Below are 17659 nucleotides of genomic sequence, written 5' to 3'. Positions count from 1 at the left end.
CTGGAACAGTATTTTGTGGAGTAACAGACTGGATTATTTACAACAGCTATTGCTTCTGTAAAACCCCTTACTGTCCTGATTTCTCTTCCATTCCAGCCAGCCTGCAGATATTGGGTTGTGCTGGAGCAGACCACTGCCAGAGCTACAAGGCATGCCAGGATCTGGTCCAGTTCAGGCTGATTTTCAGTAGTTCTCACTTCTTTTTAGTAACAATCTCGTCCATTTTAAATTCAGGAAGTTCAGATATACTGCAGTGATTTAATTACAAAGTTTATTTTCCAACATAAAAGCACTTTCAGTCCTCATACAAGTTCAACCCTAAGTTTATGGTAGTGTTTACAGACAACTCTACTCAACTCCAAAATTTGAATCCTTTCCAAAAGTGATTTACATTCAAGAATACTACATCACTTTGCTTTAACAAAGCTGTAGCTGAACTTGGCTGTCACCTCCAGCTGTATGCTTCAAGTGTCTCAGTCTTGAGTTGAATCAGTGCCAGTGAGCAGCTACATTAAGTAAATTTTAGAATTCCTGCATCACATCATCATTTATGTCTTTTCTTACACTGTTACTTCCAGTGCACTCTCCATAGTTACTGTGTTCTTTTCATGGTCTGGAGCCTTAAAGAACAAATAAATCAGATCTTGCAAGCTGCCTCCTGAAAACTCACTGGTCATTGTTTTCAGCTCAGCACTGATTCCTCTACTAATACTTGTGCAGAAAAGAGTAAAAAGATATAGAATCTTGATATGATGAAAGGATGTAAGCAGTGGAAAACCAAAAGGGAAAGTGAATCCTGAAAGAGAGCCTATAGGGATAAAGGTTAGTGGGAGTAGGGACTGAAACTGGGGAAGGAGGATTGAACAGACAGCATGAAGTATGATATGGGTTGAAAAGAAAGAAGAAAAGGGTCCAGAGAAAATTGGGAACATCTGAGTGTTCAGGTAGCCCCTAGACACTGCCTTCCAAAGTCTCTACATCCCTCTGTTGCAAAATTAGCAGTGAAACCCACTACCAAAGTGAGTATTTCATCCCACATTTATTCTTCATCTAAACAGGATTAGTAATGGGCACAATCCTATATCATAGAAACCTCATTTTTAAAAAAACACAAAACCCAACTAACAGACAAACCAATTGACAATACATAATAATAATGATCAGGCTGTCAAGTCACACATTCACATTGCTGGTAACACCAAATTTTAAATTTCTTTCTTCAAGTTTAGATTGACTATCTTCTACATGGGAGATACTTATATAAAATTCAGACATTAATGCACCCACATTCTAATGTGTTTCTTGGGTTTTGGGTGTTAAGGTTTTGGGGTTTTTTAATTATTTGCAACTTGTCAACAAATTAAAGTGTGTAAGTTCAGGACAGTAAAACCAAAAAAGGAGTTTAAAAGTGTGTTTTCCAGAGTCAAATTACTTGAGGTCATCAAAGCACTCACAGAAAAGACACCTACTCAGCTCTTGCTGAGGTCCTCTGTTGAATCTGTGGACTTGTGCAAAGCTTTTGACACTGTCCTGCATGAAAGCCTTGTCTATAAACGGGAGACGTGGGTTTGATGGATGGACCACTCAGTGGGTAAGGAATTGGCTGGATGGTTGCACTCAAAGAGTTGCAGTCAACAGCTCGATGTCCAAGTGGAGAGTGGTGATGAGAGGCATTCCTCAGGGGTTGGGTTTTTTTGAGACCGGCGCTGTTTAACACCTTTGTTGAAGACATGGACAGTGGGATCGAGTGCACCCTCAGCAAGTTTGCCAATGACACCAAGCTGTGTGGTGTAGTTGATATGTTGGATGGAAGGGATCCATCCAGAGGGACCTGAACAGGCTGGAGTTGTGGGCCTGTGCAAACCTCATGGAGTGCAACAGGGCCAAGTGCAAGGTCCTGCACATGGGTCAGGGCAATCCCAAGCACAAATACAGGCTGGGCAATGAATGGATTGAGAACAGCCCTGCAGAGAAGGACTTACAGGTACTAGTGTATGGAAAACTGACTATGAGCCAGCAAAGTGTGCTCACAGCCCAGAAAGCCAACCGTGTCCTGGGCTGCATCAAGAGAAGTGTGGCCAGCAGGACGAGGGAGGGGATTCTCCCCCTTTACTCCACTCTCCTGAGACACACACACACACCCCCCACACCCCCCCCAGTGCTGTATCTAGCTCTGTCCCCCAAATAAGAAGGACACACACCTGCTCAAGCAGGTCCAGAGGAGGCCACAAAGATGACCGGGGGGCTGGAGCACCTCGCTTATGAGGATAGACTGAGAGAGTTGGGGTTGTTCAGCCTGGAGAAGAGGAGGCTCCAGGGACACCTTATAGTGGCCTTCCAGTACTTAAAGGGGGATACAGGAAAGATGGGAGGGACTCTATCAGGGGGTGTAGGGATAGGGTGAGGAACAACAGTTTTAAACTGAAAGAGGGTAGATTTGGATTAGATCTAAGGAAGAAATTCTTCCCTGTGAGGGTGATGAGGCCCTGGCACAAGTTGCCCAGAGAAGCTGTGGCTGCCCCCTCCCTGGAAGGGTTCAAGGCAAGGTTGGATGGGGCTTTGGGCAACCTGGGCTAGTGGAAGGTGTCTCTGCCTACAGAAGGGGTGTTGGAACTAGATGATCTTGAAGGTCCCTTCCAACCCAAACCATTCGATGATTCTATGAATTTTACTGAGGTTTGCTCAGGAGTGAGCATTATAATGATTCTCCTTGGCTAGGAGAAGGAGACACAGCATGTTGACTTCAGCTGGGAACCATCTTGCTTCAAGTGCTCTCCAAGAGGAGAAAATGTTGAAGAACCTTGTGAGAATATCTGGGACTTTCACAAGGACCAGACTAAAAGTACTGGTAGTCTGGATCTTGGCTTTCATCCAATTTCTGAATAGCCCTGGGATAGACTAATATCAATATCCTGGCTAGTAGAAGAAGGTTTATACATCTGACAGGAAATTCACTGAGGTAAAGGTGCATGTCTCCTGCTGGTCTGTGACATGCTGCAGCCTAGCGTGGAATGGCACAAACCCTGTACGGGTGGGGCTGCAGCGTACCCCCCAAAATGGGCTCTGTGTTGATCTGCGTCACTCCCTCAGGCAGGCGGAAGGTGAATGCCCGCAGCAGACTGGCAAAGAAAATAAAGAGCTCGGTCCTCGCTAGGTGCTCCCCCAAACACACACGGTGCCCTGCAGAAGGAAGAGGGGAAGGACAGTGAGTATCTAGGAATTTTTCAGTTTCATAATCACTTAGCTTATTCTTGTTATAAGCAGAGTATTTTTTTGTTCAAGGCCAGAATCATGAAAGTCGCAGAACTAAAACTCTGAATCCTCAGAAAGATCCCATCCAAAGTCATAGGCTAGGAGACACCAAATAAAAATCTCAGTGAAAATCCCTGAGGTACCACCATAATTTCTTTCTTGACATTGCTTGACCTGGCAGAAAATTATTTTCCTTTTACAGGAGATGTTGAGCTTCAGAGTCATACACAAAGAATCTACCAGCTGTTTACACAGGCTTTCTTAGTGAGTTAAAGTCAGTGGATCAAAATTAATTAGCAATGGCACTTGCAGTTGAACAAAAGCTTGGTCACTTTACAAGCAGAGCAAGAGGCCTACTGTTAATTTCCAAGAGTTTTTCAATAATACCAATGGCTTGAGCAGAACAGGTGAATAATACATTCACATTTCTGGATTAGCAGTCAAATAAAAGGAAAGAAAAAGCCATTTGCATTAAGAAACCAGTCCTGGATGGACATCTAAATGACTAGTCTGCTAAATCAAGAGAGAAACTAAATCAAAAACAACAGAGTAGGAACTTTAGTGCTAGGTGTGATCTCTAACTGTGCATTGTTGTCCTATTTCCTTCTTTTGCAACTGGATTTTCAGTTCTGTAAGCATGAACTTAATCCTTTGTTTAGCAGGATGCATTCTGCTTTTCTTTCAGCTTGTTCCTTTAAAAGGGATTGCAAGTAACTCCAGTACACAGGAGACACATTGCTTTTCAGGAAAAAAAAAAAAAAAAAAGAAAAGTAGATATAAAGAATACAACAGACAAAACTTGTGGATGACTTTAGCATGCAACAAGCCTATGAGGTTCAGGAGTCTGAGTGGAATTCCCACTGAGAGATTAGTGGAATTCCCTTCAGAGCAGTTTGGAGTCTGACAGCATAGAAGCATCTCCTTTGGTAGAAACAAGCCAGTACTGTTCTTTAAAAGCAGCAAACAGCAGAGATAGATAATGTTCTCCGAAGAAATACCATAGTCTCACACCTCTGTATTCTTCAGCTAACCTATTGAGTTGGTTCAAACTGTCAGTGCATTTACCTGCTGAGAATGGTAAGAAGGCTTCTCGAGATACAAAGTTCCCTTCTTTATCCAGAAAATGGCCAGGGTTGAACTGTCGAGGTGTCTCCCATTGTTCAGGGTCATACAGAACAGATGCTATATTTGGCATAATGATGGTGCCCTGCAAGGAATAAACTGTTGATTCAGTTCCAACTACTAGACTTTCACCCATCAGTTTCTGCCTGGCAGATAAAACTGCTGCTTGTTGCCATTTCTTTGTAAGAAGCAGATAGGACGTGGTTAGAAGACCATTTTCCTAGAAAATTGGAGTTTGTGATCATTTTCTGATTTGGAAATTATCAGTTCTCAGCTCTGCAGCTGTCCTCAGTGGGTGTTAACAGCATCAGTGATGCTGGTACTACATCATTCTTTCACTCTTACTACTAATATTAGTAACGATTCTAGTAGGACTCTCATTGATATTCAGGCCCCAGCATTGGAAACCTCCTTTCAGTCTTAAGAGACAGAGAAATGCATCCAGAAATAACTGCAGTACTTCTTGACAACCACCTCTGAGCCCTTTTAGCAGTAGTACTTCAGACTTTTTCTTTACTGATTGCTCCCAGCAGACCAGTTTGTGTGCCTTGGCTACCTGGCTGTCAGAAGCAGGCAGAATAGAACAAAACCTTCACCACAAAATCAGTTAGGTGGGGCCAGTCTCAGATGCCAGTAATGGTACTGGCCTCTCCCATCTCTCTTGCAATAAAGACAACCAATTCCTGTTTCTTGCTAGTGTTTTACAGTGAGAACTGGCACCCAGCATAGCTTATGTCACTCTAAAAAATGCCTTCCTGAATGTGAACACATGTCTCAGGCAGTATTGGGGAGCAACTCCCTCACCACCAGCTGTAGCTGACAGTCTCTCAGCTGTTAGAGATTCAGACAGGTCCCTTAGCTCATGGAGTCAGTGGAGCTATGAGCCACCCTCTCACAAGTCTTCCTCCATCCCAGTAGTGCTGGCAGCACCAAGTTGGGCAGGGATGTCTTAAGTGCTTTGGCAAACCAGTTTCTCCTCTCAGTCCATCCCCAGCCAAGCAGAGCTGGTCTCTGCGTTTGTGCTGTTGATCAGCAGGGCAAGAGCTCGAGGTCTCCTGCAGGGCAGGGGTCTTACCAGCTGTGTGAGCACCAACACACTGGGTGAGAGACTTATTTCTGGAGCCACAAATGGTAACCCTTCCCCAGACACCACGTTCCTGGTTTATATGGAGAATAGTTTGTAGATGAAAAACGGATTACAAAACTGGAATGAAAGCTAAGTAAGTGTCTCTGCTAAAGACAGATCAGAGGTTGAAAAGGTGTCTGTACCTTTTTGATGGGGAATCCTAGCAATGTCGTGTTCCTCACACACAGTCTAGGCATGCCGACAGAGACAATGTTGCTGAACCGTTGGATCTCATGAACCACAGCATTTGTGTAAGGCAGTTCTCTCCGATCCTTGTAGCAAATTAACTGGGAAGGACCCAAAACAGCATCCAGCTCCTTCTGAACTTTTTCTGTGGAGAAATATTCACCATTTCAGATGGGAAAAATCTTTTAACTGGTGTCTTTTCTTAGAGCAACAGGAAAATGTATTATTTCAACATAGTACATTACTATAACCTGTGATGTAATATGATTTAATGACTGAGTTTAATATATGAAAATTAAAAACAAAACCAAAACCAACAGTGGGGTCCAGAATCATAAGCAAGGGCTTATACTGATTCCAGCTCTGACATTTATGTTATAGAATGCTTGGTGGATGTAGGGTGGGTCACTCAGCTCCAGGTTTTGAAGGTATTTAGGGACTGCTTGGTTTACTTTATCTCAAAATCTAAATCTCATTTGAAAAATTAACATAAATGCCTCAGATATTAACTCCCAGTCCAAGGGATGAGTTGAGCAGAGTTGGTCCAAGTATGGCAACATACTGTATGAACAAACACCTGAATCAGCCTAAAACCTGCAAATATGCAGTGACACAGCCTTTTCAGCTTCCTACTGAGGCTGTGGGAATACAGGCATCTTCCTTGCTTTCAGTGCTCAAGCACACTAGATGGAAGAGCCACCAGCCCCAGACGTACCCAAGTCCTCCTTAAATCCTGGCCATAACCTTTCTCTTACTGACACAGGTGTGGATGAGGAAACTCAGCCTGGATCTACAGAGGCATTTATGGAATTGATGTTAGTTAGATAAGCAACTTCTTCTACAATATTAACTCAGACAGGGACAGTTTGTGTGTACTGCCAGCAGTTCTTGCCTGTAAACATCACCTCTACACATCAGGCAGCCAGAATCCTCCCATTAAACTTATTTTTCTGTTTCTACAGTCTTTCCATCCCTTGCAGATGTTCCACATTCATGTTTGGTTTTCTCCTAAAATTCATGTGCTGCTTTGTGAACAAACTGCAACAAATTTTACTGGTTATTTAAAGACCATCGGCCAATTACACACAGAATATGCTCTACTGAAAACTTGAGGCCACCCCTGAGTAACCCATCTGCTGTGGCTGCTCACTGCCTAGCCTTGTGCATGAAGCACTCAGCAAAGACAGAGAGGAGTCACTGCATTCTTCTAGGAAACACGTGGATTTGCACTGTGCAAATTATCTTGAAATTCTCCACCTGTTTTCTGACAAGAAAGATAGAGGAGGAAGCAGCCAACTCTACCAGGACCATGGGCCTTCCTTTGGGCAACCTACAGCCCTTCACAACCTGCCAAGATCTGTTCAGCTGGTTTGTCCAGTAAGGGATGCAGTGGGTTGTGAGGAGTATTGGTGTGCTCAGCACGGAGCGTTGTGCCAGGAGGGGAAGAGAGCATAGGCTGTGTGGCAAATACAGCAAAGCTGTGTTAGCATTCCTCATGCCTGAACAATGCCTGGTGCAGACAGGTCTCATATTAGAGCTCTGATCTCTGTCCTGCTGCCATCAGTCAGCCTGCAAACTCTCCACACAGAGCACTTCACCGACTTGTCACTGCAAAGAGCTAACTTTTGTCTCACTGCAAGTGCCTTCAGCCACCTGGTTTGGTCAGGTCATAGGATGGGCCTCTGATTTTTATCTCTGCTACCATTCTTTGTGTTTTCAGAGTGAGAGACAGGCTCTACTAGTGGCTTTTGTGCCTGCAACTCATCATATTCAACCATCATTAACACTTATAGTACACACAGCATTTCACAGCAAGAATCCCTCTCACCTTGGATGTCTGGATTCACTACCATAAAGAGCAGTCCCCAGTACAATGTTGTGCTTGAGGTCTCTGATCCACCGAGGAAAAGATCATTTATAACATACACCAAATTTTCTTCATCATGCTTGGTCTTGACCCCATCTTTATACTGTAGATGATGATAAAAAGTTGAAGTTAAAGCATAAAAGTTAGGTCATCCTTTATGCCTCCTGTATGAGAGTCCTTATTTCCACAGCTGGCATGTACACAAAGAATATTCAAAATTACATTTTTTGATGAGTACTAAGAGATTAATAGTTTCCCAAATGGACATGGTAAGTCTGCATTCCTTTTTTTCATGATGTGGAATATTCTTTCATTAAAAAACAGGCAGTTTTATGCCTGTTGGCTTAATCATAAAAACTTTAAAGCACACTACAAATTCTGCAGTTAGCCTAGAGTGTACTTACTTCTAAACAAGTGCCACACAATGTGTCACTCATTAGGGCTTGGTCTCTCCAGTATGCTATCAAATAGTGCTAACACATACCAAAGGAAAACATATCTGAATAAAAGGATCTCAGCAGAACACCTTTCTTCACTCAGTTCAGGATAGATGTGAACAGGTGAGAGAGAGGTACTCAAGTATTTTCTTCTTATAATAAGTGAATATAAAAACAATTAGAGAAAATGCATTAGGTAAAACCATTTAAAAATAAACAGCTTGTAATAACTTGCACCCCTGACACCAGAGAAAGGTGCATCTTTGCCTCTAAGATGCTCATTTTAGTAAATCTTGTCATACTCATTCAGATATTATGTACAAGGGGATGTGTCAGCTCCTTCCAGAGCCCATGAGCCAACACTGTGAGAACATGGCAGCCTGACTAGCTGAAAGCTTATGACCAGAGGTAGAAGCTACATAAACTTCATCTACTCTAGGAAGGAGATGCTTCTTTTAGCTCCCCAAAATATCCCAAAATGACTAAGTTTGAAGCAGCAATTCTGGTGCTCTTAGCAGAGTCTCTCTGGTTCATGAGACACTTCCTGCTATGGAAAATAATAACCTGGGCAGGGAAGAAGATTAACAGCTTATTATGGAATAGTCTGTGAAGCTGTTTCCTTGGGCGTCCAACTTGAATATGAGTGCCAAGCCAACCATGCCCAGACTGTGGGGAAATTAGAAGTAACACAAGCAGAACAGACTGGGGACCTCTTAATGCATCCCATTTAGGACGTACTGATGACAGCAACTATCTGCCAAGAAAGCTGGCAGGTATGATGCACAAAATACCTGTTCTAAGGTTAGTCAAAGGATCAGGTAGGCTGGGATTGCTGAGGTGCAACTGCTGAAGGGGACTGGGCTGGAGGTGGAACAACTCTTTTTGATGCTGCAGGAATGATACTAAGGGATTTCAGGATAGCCTGGGAATCCTTTAAAGAGTGGAGAATCTCCTCAGACCAGGATCTAAAGAGAGTTTCCAGTAAAGGGAAGATCCTCCACAAATTATTTCCTCCCAAGGAAGGGACCACACAGCTGTGTGTCACAAGGACAGGCAATGTTAGGGGGCACACTGAAACCCAAAGTAGTGTGTCAGCTCTTTCAGCATAATTATCAGTGCATGCGTATTTAATCCCATTGTAAATGTGAGGCACCCTGCTGTAGAAGATAGGTGGTCTACCAAAGTTATGTAAGCTACAGGCATAAACTGTCTCTGATTTACTGCAGGATTCAAGTATACACATGGATATTTATAAGAAGCAGATGATAGCTCCTAAGTTCATACCCTAACATTGTGGTAATTCATTAATGTAACCAAAATATAGAACTGGATGCCCTTCTGGGAGACGAGAGTTAGTAAGTCCCAAGTTACTGTATTTACATTAGGAAGCCTATGAAATGTAAGAAACTATGATAGGAGGGATCAGACTGGATGATTTAATGATCTGTTTGGCCTTATACTCCGTAAGTGTGATTAGGCAGAACAAACACTTACTTTCTTCATCTCAACCAGGTAAAAGTCAATGAAATCCTGTGGTTCATCTGGCATTCCTCTCTCCACATGTCTTCTGATCTCCTTCCTTGCAAAAGAGCTCAGGACCTCATAGCAAGACAATGCTTTTTTATGAGGACCAGGGAGATGGCACATCAACCAGGGTAAGATTTCATACAGCTGTGGGAGTGACATACGAGAGGGAGTGTCAATTATCTGTCTGTAACAAAGCTGCTTTTAGAAACGCCAAAAGGCTGAATTGTCCTGTCTGGAAACGCTGGTAGTGGAATAAACCAATAAGCATTGCTTAGAGTAGATTTTTGCCATTATGTGGGAAAACTTTACTAGTAATTTTGACACATTTCTGGGGGTCAAGTTAGTATTGACAGCACTCTGCTCATGCCAGTAAATTTACATGACTCATGCAGATTGCTAGAGAACCTTACTCCTGCACAGTTGGAGACCCTAGCTCCCACACACTAAAATGTAAGGACATCCTTTCTGGGTACTGTGTGGCTACTAAGATTACGTGTCTGCAGCCATCAAGTAACTGGTGGAATTTGTGGAGCTCACAGAAGGAAAGTGTAGACTGCATATCACTAAAAACTAATTTCATTTTCCCCATCAGAATCCTTGTGACTGCTACAAGACCAGTAATTGTTCTGATGGTTAGAAATACTACATCTTCAGTCTGCTGAGTGTATTTATACACACATTTGTCAGCTCAAAGTATTGTCCTCTAGACTGGATAGTTCTCTCTGCAACATCTGTCATTCCATCCTGCCAAGCAAACAGCATTACTATCTCTTCTCCTTGTTCTTTCAGATCTTCTCTCTAATTTGAAGTGATAGTCTGTAGGTCATCCCATTAACATTTCTCTATGTTTGTTTCACTCCAGACTCACAACATAAAGTGTCAAAGACCCTAGAATAGGTCCACCAGATTATTACACACCAGAACCTACTTTAACACTTCTCTGGATCTAAAGGGAAAATAGTGTTGGAAACAGTCTAAGATTCTGCTTTGCCTTTTTCATCCTGTTATCTAGTAGTTTACACCAGTCTCTTTCCTCTTAACCTTTGCACTGAAATGTTCAAACTCGTAGCAGATATTAATCTCATTAATTCCTAATATGTTTAATAATTTAATTTTGTACTATTACAATTTGTCTCATTCTTAGAACTTCAGTCCATAGTACTTACAAGCTCTTGCAGCAGGATATCCTGAACCTCCTCTGCATTGTTAAGGTCTCCTGGCTTTGATCATCCACAAATTTAATCTGTTTCTCTACTTTCTACTATGGGAAATTTGTATAGTGCTACCCTCATACGATAGATTTATTGAAAAAGTTCATCATCATTTTAGTTTGTCTTTTCTTATAAAACTCAAATGTCAATGGAATTTACCATGCCATCCACAGCCCCTATTACACCCAGCTTGTCCCTCTTTAAGGGTCTAAACCACAAAGTCTAATCCATGGGGAAAACTTCATGTGCACTTCAAGACACTTCAAGTGAAAAGTTGGCCTTTATGATATGATAATTGCTGATACCTGTTTTTGGAGAAGTAACTAGAGGTAAGAGAAGCAGCACTGCAGAGTTCAAATTTATTACAAACTCCAGTCTCAAGTTTAAAGGTTTCTGTTAACAGTCTCAGAAATGCTGAAAAACTTAAAGCCAGGAGTCAACAGAGAGATGTCCCCTAAACTTGCAAAGAAACAAGAGACTTCTTAAAAATGGCCTCAGAACCAAAGAGGCAGTAATAAGGGCCCCAAGGACACCTCTTAGCTCCCAGTTTGCATTTGTTAGCTGCTCTGTACATAGTGAAGACCCTTTTTTGTATCCAGGCTTTAATTTTCTACCTATTTCAGACTTTTAAAAATGCATATTATTTACTCACCTGATAAACAAAGCTTCCTAGAAATTTGAATAAATACTCCGTGGCACTGATCAGTTCATGGAAGGTTTTGTCCTCATCAGAGAAGTGATATCCAAAAACCACAGCACAAATAACATTTGAAATAGAATGGAAGAGACGGAAAGAAGGATCCACAGGTCTTCCTGCAAACACAGTAACTGGTATTCACTCTTAATGTTTTCTTCAGGTGTTCCTTATACAGATAGGACAAGATGTTATTAGAGATTACATAAAATGTTCTCTTTATCCAGCTGGGGCATGAATGGAGATAGACATGTGGCATTAATATGTATTCATCAAAATAAAACATAGTGTTAGAGCAAAGGACACTGCTAAATTTTTTCCCATAACTCTAAAAAAATCTCATAGCTCTTCCTATGAAATAACATTGTACAGCTGAGATCCTTTAGAAGATATCATATCAAATCTGCTGTCCTTAGTTGTTTGGAAGAAGAGAAGTCAGAATGTGAGAAGGAAGAAATGTCACTGGAGATGAACTAAGACAGTGACAGACATGTTCAAAAATGTAAAGAACTACTTAGAAGGAAATACAGAAGGAACCTGGGAAGGTTTAAGAAGAATAGATGGATAAGAACTGCTAAGTATACATAATAAAATTGTTAGTCTCAGCTATGAACAGTAGAACATCATATCTTTGAGGACTTTAAGTTATGAGACAGACATTCATCAAAAATTCTTTGTATTGAAATGATCCTGGCTTGGACTCCAGGATGAAGCTGATAATCCACTGAAGTTCCCTTCCACCTCCTACTTTCTTTGATTATCTTAACAATAGTTATTAGCCAGACAGACACTAAAATATGCACTTGACTTGCCAATGGCACCTAATGTCATTGAAATTCAGAGAAATGACTCTGCAGTACTCTTTAGTTACTTATTGTGGGCAGTCTGTGAATGACTTGGCTGTGCAGTTCAGTGACATCATATCATTGTACAGTCATATCATAGACAAATGATAAGCCCATGGAAGTGGAATTTCAGAAGTTCCCAACTTCATTGGGTTTTTGAACAGCTTTTTAAGAAAGAAATTACCACTTGTGATACTATGGTCTATCTGCTCTTTGGGCTTTTGTTAAGTTTGGATACACCACTCTGGACCTACCCTGACCCTAGGAAGGGGTAGTTTTGTATACTGAAGATACAGATCCAGGACTGAAAAGTGTCTGACTTCTTATCAGATAGATACCTTTTAGGTTCAAAAAGAACTCCACAAGGTGAGAGGCCTCCTCCTGCACTCGATACTCCAGGCCTCTTTTCCCCATTCCCAGACTGCGTAGAGTTGTTATACCGAAGCGTCTCTGCTGCTTCCAGTGGCGACCACTTGCCAGTATAATACCTGAGGGTATTACCTGGTGTATTAGTATTTGCCACAGACACAAATTATTCATTTAAAAGTATATTATAAAATACATAGAGTAAATCAGGGAATACACTGTGATACAGGTATCTTTAGGTGAAATTATCAGTAACAAGAAATCATAGCCAAACATACCTAAATTATAACTAGATCACATGTTCTTAATATTGTTTGTACTTAATCTTTGAAAAGAGAAATCTGAGGATTTGCTCACTGCTCCAGTTCTTGATGTCTTAAAAAAACACTTTAAGATGCCTTTTCTGAAGATCTGCTTTAGCCATACTCAAGTGGTCATGCTCAAGACAGAAATAACTGGATGAATTTCTAAAGAGTGGTATATGGGGGCAGGGTATGTTTATGGAGATATATATCAATTAATGTGATGCTTGTAGGTTGAAGTGATGAAGGTGAAGGATAAGCGACATTCATGCCCTGTTTCTCCTGTGGAAGGGAGACCACTCCACTGACTGATAAATTGCACTAGTGGTTACCAGAAGAGCCCTGAACTGCTGCTGTGATGGTGATGCTTTACCTAGCTTTAAACAATCTGTGTTAGCTTTGGTATAGCAAATGCAGGAGGGCAAAAAGAAAAGACTGTAAACTGCTTAAATACACTGAGAAGAAGTGGTTTTTCTCACAATCGAAGGGTATTCACCAAATATTTAAGAGTGGCTACAAACACAACAATGAGACTTCTGAAGGAGGGTGTTACAGGTCTCCTGCTCACGATGGAAGGTGTTTGGCAACCGTAATATATACGGTTACCAAACATATAAACAAGCTTTGCATTCATGTAACATACAGCAAAATCATGTGCAGCAAATTGGATTATTCTGCAAGGAGGGGAAGATCGCTGAGTTCTGAGCAGGGATCACACATACATCTTGAACACCACAAAAAGGTCACCTAGAAACAATCTGGAGTGTTTCCCAGACTTGAGGAAGCTCTGTACTAAAGGCACCACAGCAAATAGTAAGTTACTGTCAAGAGCTAATGGAGGACTTGGACAGTATCTGATGGAAGAGCATTCTGATGGGATGGTAGAGGATCTAACAAGGCAGAGTAGTTTGCCAAGTCAATGTGCCTGTGAACTATCTATGCAGGAAAATCTCACCTTTTCCTTTGGCTAGTGCTCTGAAGAAAGGCGATACCATCCGCCCAGAAACATCTTCAGGGTGCGTAGTCATGCCATCTTTCACTGCCTGATACCCATTCAGTATGATCACTGGGGTCCACCCAAACCACAAAGTATATATGTTACCATGAGTTTTTGCCAGCTGTAAGTGGAAAAGGTGCCAGTAAAGAACATATGAAACCTCAAATAGACAAATAGACACTGCATCTGCTATTCACTGGCCCAGTGGCCAGTTTTTCTTGGTGAGAACATCATCCCCATATGAATATAACTAGAAGTAGAAAGGGACTGTTGGTTTTCTCAGAACAAGGCTTTCAGCAGCCAATTTTATTTACCAGGGTGAAGTTATTTTCTTTTCAAAGCACAGGCTGCATACAGCAAAAGAAGGAAAACTGTATTTTACGTTGCATCCCACCCAGCCCCAACATTTGTACCTCATTAATTGAACAGCCACACTCTGCACCTCTCTGGGGCTCTGTGTCTCCAAGCTAGTCCTTCCTTTGCAAAAGGAAACCAACTCATTAAACCAGCTCCATCTGTGTGCTCCACAAGAGAAGGTGGAGCCAGAAAGTAGTCAACAGCCATGAAGGGCCAGGGGGTTGCAGCTGAGGCCAGAGTTTCCTCACAGTACTGAAGAGAGCACTCACCATCTGAGACAGCAGAGGTATCCAAGCAGGGACAGATGTATGACAGAGGAAATTCAATCATTTGTGGAAAAAGCTCTGTCCAAGAATGGAACTCTGCTTGAACACACCCACAATAATAAAAAAGATGTGGAAGACAGTGTCTAAGATGCCACCAGAATTACAGTAAATTGATCACACCTAGTCACTTGGTTCTCCTTATAATTCTTTAGATACTGGATCTCCTCTCCCTGTTACAGCATCACTGCCTGTCTGAGTTTGCACTGCACACAATGATCTGTGTGTACTGTCTCAAGCATACATCTGAAATAGAGGTCATCTGCAAACCACTAGAAGTACTGCCAGGGTACAGGGAGGGACTGAGACAGCCTGAGGAGGAGCAGCTGTCCCTAAAAACAAGTGGCAAACAAATAGTTTTAAGGAACTGTTGGAAGATGGGACGTGTATGCCCTTTCCATACTACAAGCATACATATACCATATTACCCACTTCATGATCAAATTAGACAATGCCAGTGCATCAGAATTTTAAAAAGTAACACATATGGACTTATTAGCAGTGGAGAAGCATCTTTTCCATTATTGGTATTCTCTGACTTTAATAACAAGTCAGAAACCCTCTCCCCAAGTTTATTTGATTCTTAAGAACATTGTTTCTCATGAAGATGCCATATTCCATTCCATGAATGTAAGAATCAAGTTGGTCTTTATATGTCCATACCTTGTCTGTAACTTTATAAGACTTAAAAACTTCACATTGCTATGAACATATCAGCCTTGTTTAAGCTGTGACTAAAATTAACCAATTAAAAGCATCTTAAAAGAAATACCTCCATCAGAAGATCCCGATGAAACTGAAAGTTCAGGTGCACCAGATTTCCAAGCAATGGGAGAGGAGCTGGTCCAGGAGGCAATTGCTTGCATGCCTTCCGCAATTTGAAAAACTCAACAGTTAACAAAAAAATGATCAGGACTACAAAAACTTGACTTATTGTCAGCATTTCAGAGCTGATTTATCAGCTTGCCTCTATCAAAAAGAAGGTATTGGAGCTTGGAAAAGGTGATCTTCCTTCTTGTTCCACCAGTTGTCTCTGCAGACTGAGTTCTGTAAAGCCTCAGTGCCTTTCCCTCCCTCTGTCCCTCCCTCTTTATCACTGCCTGCCCTTTTCCTGCACCCCATACATTTCCTATACTGGGATACATCAAGCTGATTCCTGGCCGAAAGCACACCTAGCTGCTTACAGCAAGTCACAGTGTGAAAATGTGGAATCGCTTGTACTCATGGTATTTGTCCTCAAGCTCGTGTAAGGGAACTGCTGGTTTGTATTGGGAGATCTGGATTGGAGTAACACCAGGTGAGAGTCCTTGTTGACTACTGGATACAAAATGAGTGAAACGCAGTTTCATCTGCCTTGGGATCTTTAAAACCAAACATAAGTGTTCGTCTCGGAATCACTGAATTCAGATTATGAGTGTCACATGTCAGTTACAATAGGTTAGATTCTTCAGGTGCTTTAGTCACCAACATGATTTAATTTATCTTTAAAGTGTGGTTGTAAATTCAGATTTGCCTGCTGGTACACACAGCTCAAACAGGCAAAACCAACAGCAGTTGCAGACTAAGCATGAAATTAGAAGACAAAATTGTTACTTGTAATTTCTGAGTGTTCAGTCAAAATTTTTTTTCCAGTAAATGGAAAAAATAACAGTTTCATCAAGTGAGGATTAATGACATGGAGGTTATGCTTAAAAATTCACATTACAATGAAATACTAATAAAAAATCAGAATATTAAAATGTGTTATATTTTAAAATGATTTAAATATAAAATTCCAATTGTAATTATTATATACATTTTTAGTATGTAACTTAATTGAGATCTTCATTCGTCTTGGTTTGTTTTCTGCATTTTTTATCCATTTCAGAATCCTGGGTATTATTATCAGTTATCAATAAGTTTAAGGACACATCGAAAATCTGTCCTCACACCTAGTTTGGAACACAGATGGGGAAAGCACTGTGTGTCAATTACCAGAGAATCCTATCTTGCATTGCAAAGAGAAAGTGTCTTCATTAACAATAAAGTACAAGTGTGAACAAGAAATTGCCCTGCCCTCCAACACATACATAAATGCAATGTTTTGCAAACCTGGCAACATTGAGAAAGTAATGTGACTCAGTGATATCAATTCATCTTCTTCATTCAGCCAAACTCTGCAGCTATTGTAGGTACCTACATGCCTGCATTATAGAGTGAAGACAGCATGGAAAAGTAGGTTCTTATGACCTTATCTTTGCAAAAATACCAAGACATTAGAGCCAGCACGCGTGGGAAGCAGGCAGAGGTGAGCTCCATGGCTTTGCTAAAATCACTGCAAGTCAGGAACAACTGCCCACTATGTGGTTGAAATCAGCAAAATATAAAATCAGATAAAATTATTCAAAATATCAAGTCTAAAATTTTGGAAATAAAAAGGAAGAAAAATAGTTTTGTGCAGACAGCTGAAGTCAGAAGAAATGCTGAATTACTAAATTTAATGAATAGACTAAATACAGTCATATTCATCTCTTATGTGTTTGGTCAATATTCCATTGCTTATTTTTAGACATTTCATACATGGTGTAGTATTTTGATGTCAGTAAATGAATTCACCTCTTTCAGAACATGGGTCAGATTTAACTGGAATCAAATCACCAGTATCAGAAGCAGAATGAAGCCAAATGTGCCAGCCAGCAGTTTATCCTACCAGATGTTACCATCACCTTTCCTTTTTTGTCGTTTTCAGAATTTTCCAACTATCTGAAACCCAGATGCATGAATAGTTACTTACACGAGTGCCTCATGTATTGGACACAAAACCAAGCTGAGTGATCTTGTGTTGGCATGGATCTGTTCCTGTTTGATGCCTCCTCTGGACATGTTATCAGCAATATTTGCTGGGTTTGTATTTTTGGCAGAAAATTCAGCTTTCCTAAAAAATAATAACCAAGTAAGGAGCAGTCCAAAGAAGTGGACTCTGAGGGCAAGAAAGAAAGTGTTAATGAAAGCTGTCAGGAAGCCAAAGTTTCCTAAGATTTTTAGTGAACATAAAAGCACACTGTGAA

General features: G+C 41.1%; 2 protein-coding genes across 2 annotated transcripts in view; one reads left to right on the top strand and one right to left on the bottom strand.

The window, feature by feature from the left end:
• Positions 1-3001: 3001 nt before the first annotated feature.
• LOC113483320 (cytochrome P450 2J6-like) lies at positions 3002-15828 on the bottom strand. The gene is made up of 9 exons (XM_026854800.1): positions 15385-15828; positions 13891-14053; positions 12606-12755; positions 11381-11541; positions 9485-9661; positions 7515-7656; positions 5644-5831; positions 4318-4459; positions 3002-3180 (listed from the first exon to the last, which is right to left on the bottom strand). Exons 1-9 carry the CDS (start codon positions 15553-15555, stop codon positions 3002-3004), a joined length of 1473 nt encoding a protein of 490 aa, XP_026710601.1. The 5' UTR covers positions 15556-15828.
• LOC113483319 (cytochrome P450 2J2-like) overlaps positions 9562-17659 on the top strand; it is a 74950-nt gene continuing 66852 nt past the window's right edge. The window contains exon 1 of the mRNA XM_026854799.1: positions 9562-9645. Coding sequence (XP_026710600.1) covers positions 9604-9645 — 42 coding nt within the window. The 5' untranslated portion in view covers positions 9562-9603. The remainder of the gene's footprint in view (positions 9646-17659) is intronic.

The sequence above is a fragment of the Athene cunicularia genome (assembly GCF_003259725.1).
Source record: "Athene cunicularia isolate RWA chromosome 9 unlocalized genomic scaffold, athCun1 chr9_part1, whole genome shotgun sequence".
In the NCBI taxonomy this organism is placed as follows: domain Eukaryota; kingdom Metazoa; phylum Chordata; class Aves; order Strigiformes; family Strigidae; genus Athene; species Athene cunicularia.
Note: the sequence above shows the minus strand (reverse complement) of the source record. Positions and strands in the feature narration are given on the sequence as shown.

Coding starts and splice junctions, on each gene's coding strand:
- LOC113483320 (XM_026854800.1), bottom strand. CDS start 15,555: ATGCTGACAATAAGTCAAGTTTTTGTAGTCCTGATCATTTTTTTGTTA. Junction 4,460..5,643: donor TAGGATTCCCCATCAAAAAG/GTACAGACACCT, acceptor TATTCCTTGCAG/GGCACCATCATTATGCCAAA. Junction 3,181..4,317: donor CTTCTTACCATTCTCAGCAG/GTAAATGCACTG, acceptor TTCCTTCTGCAG/GGCACCGTGTGTGTTTGGGG.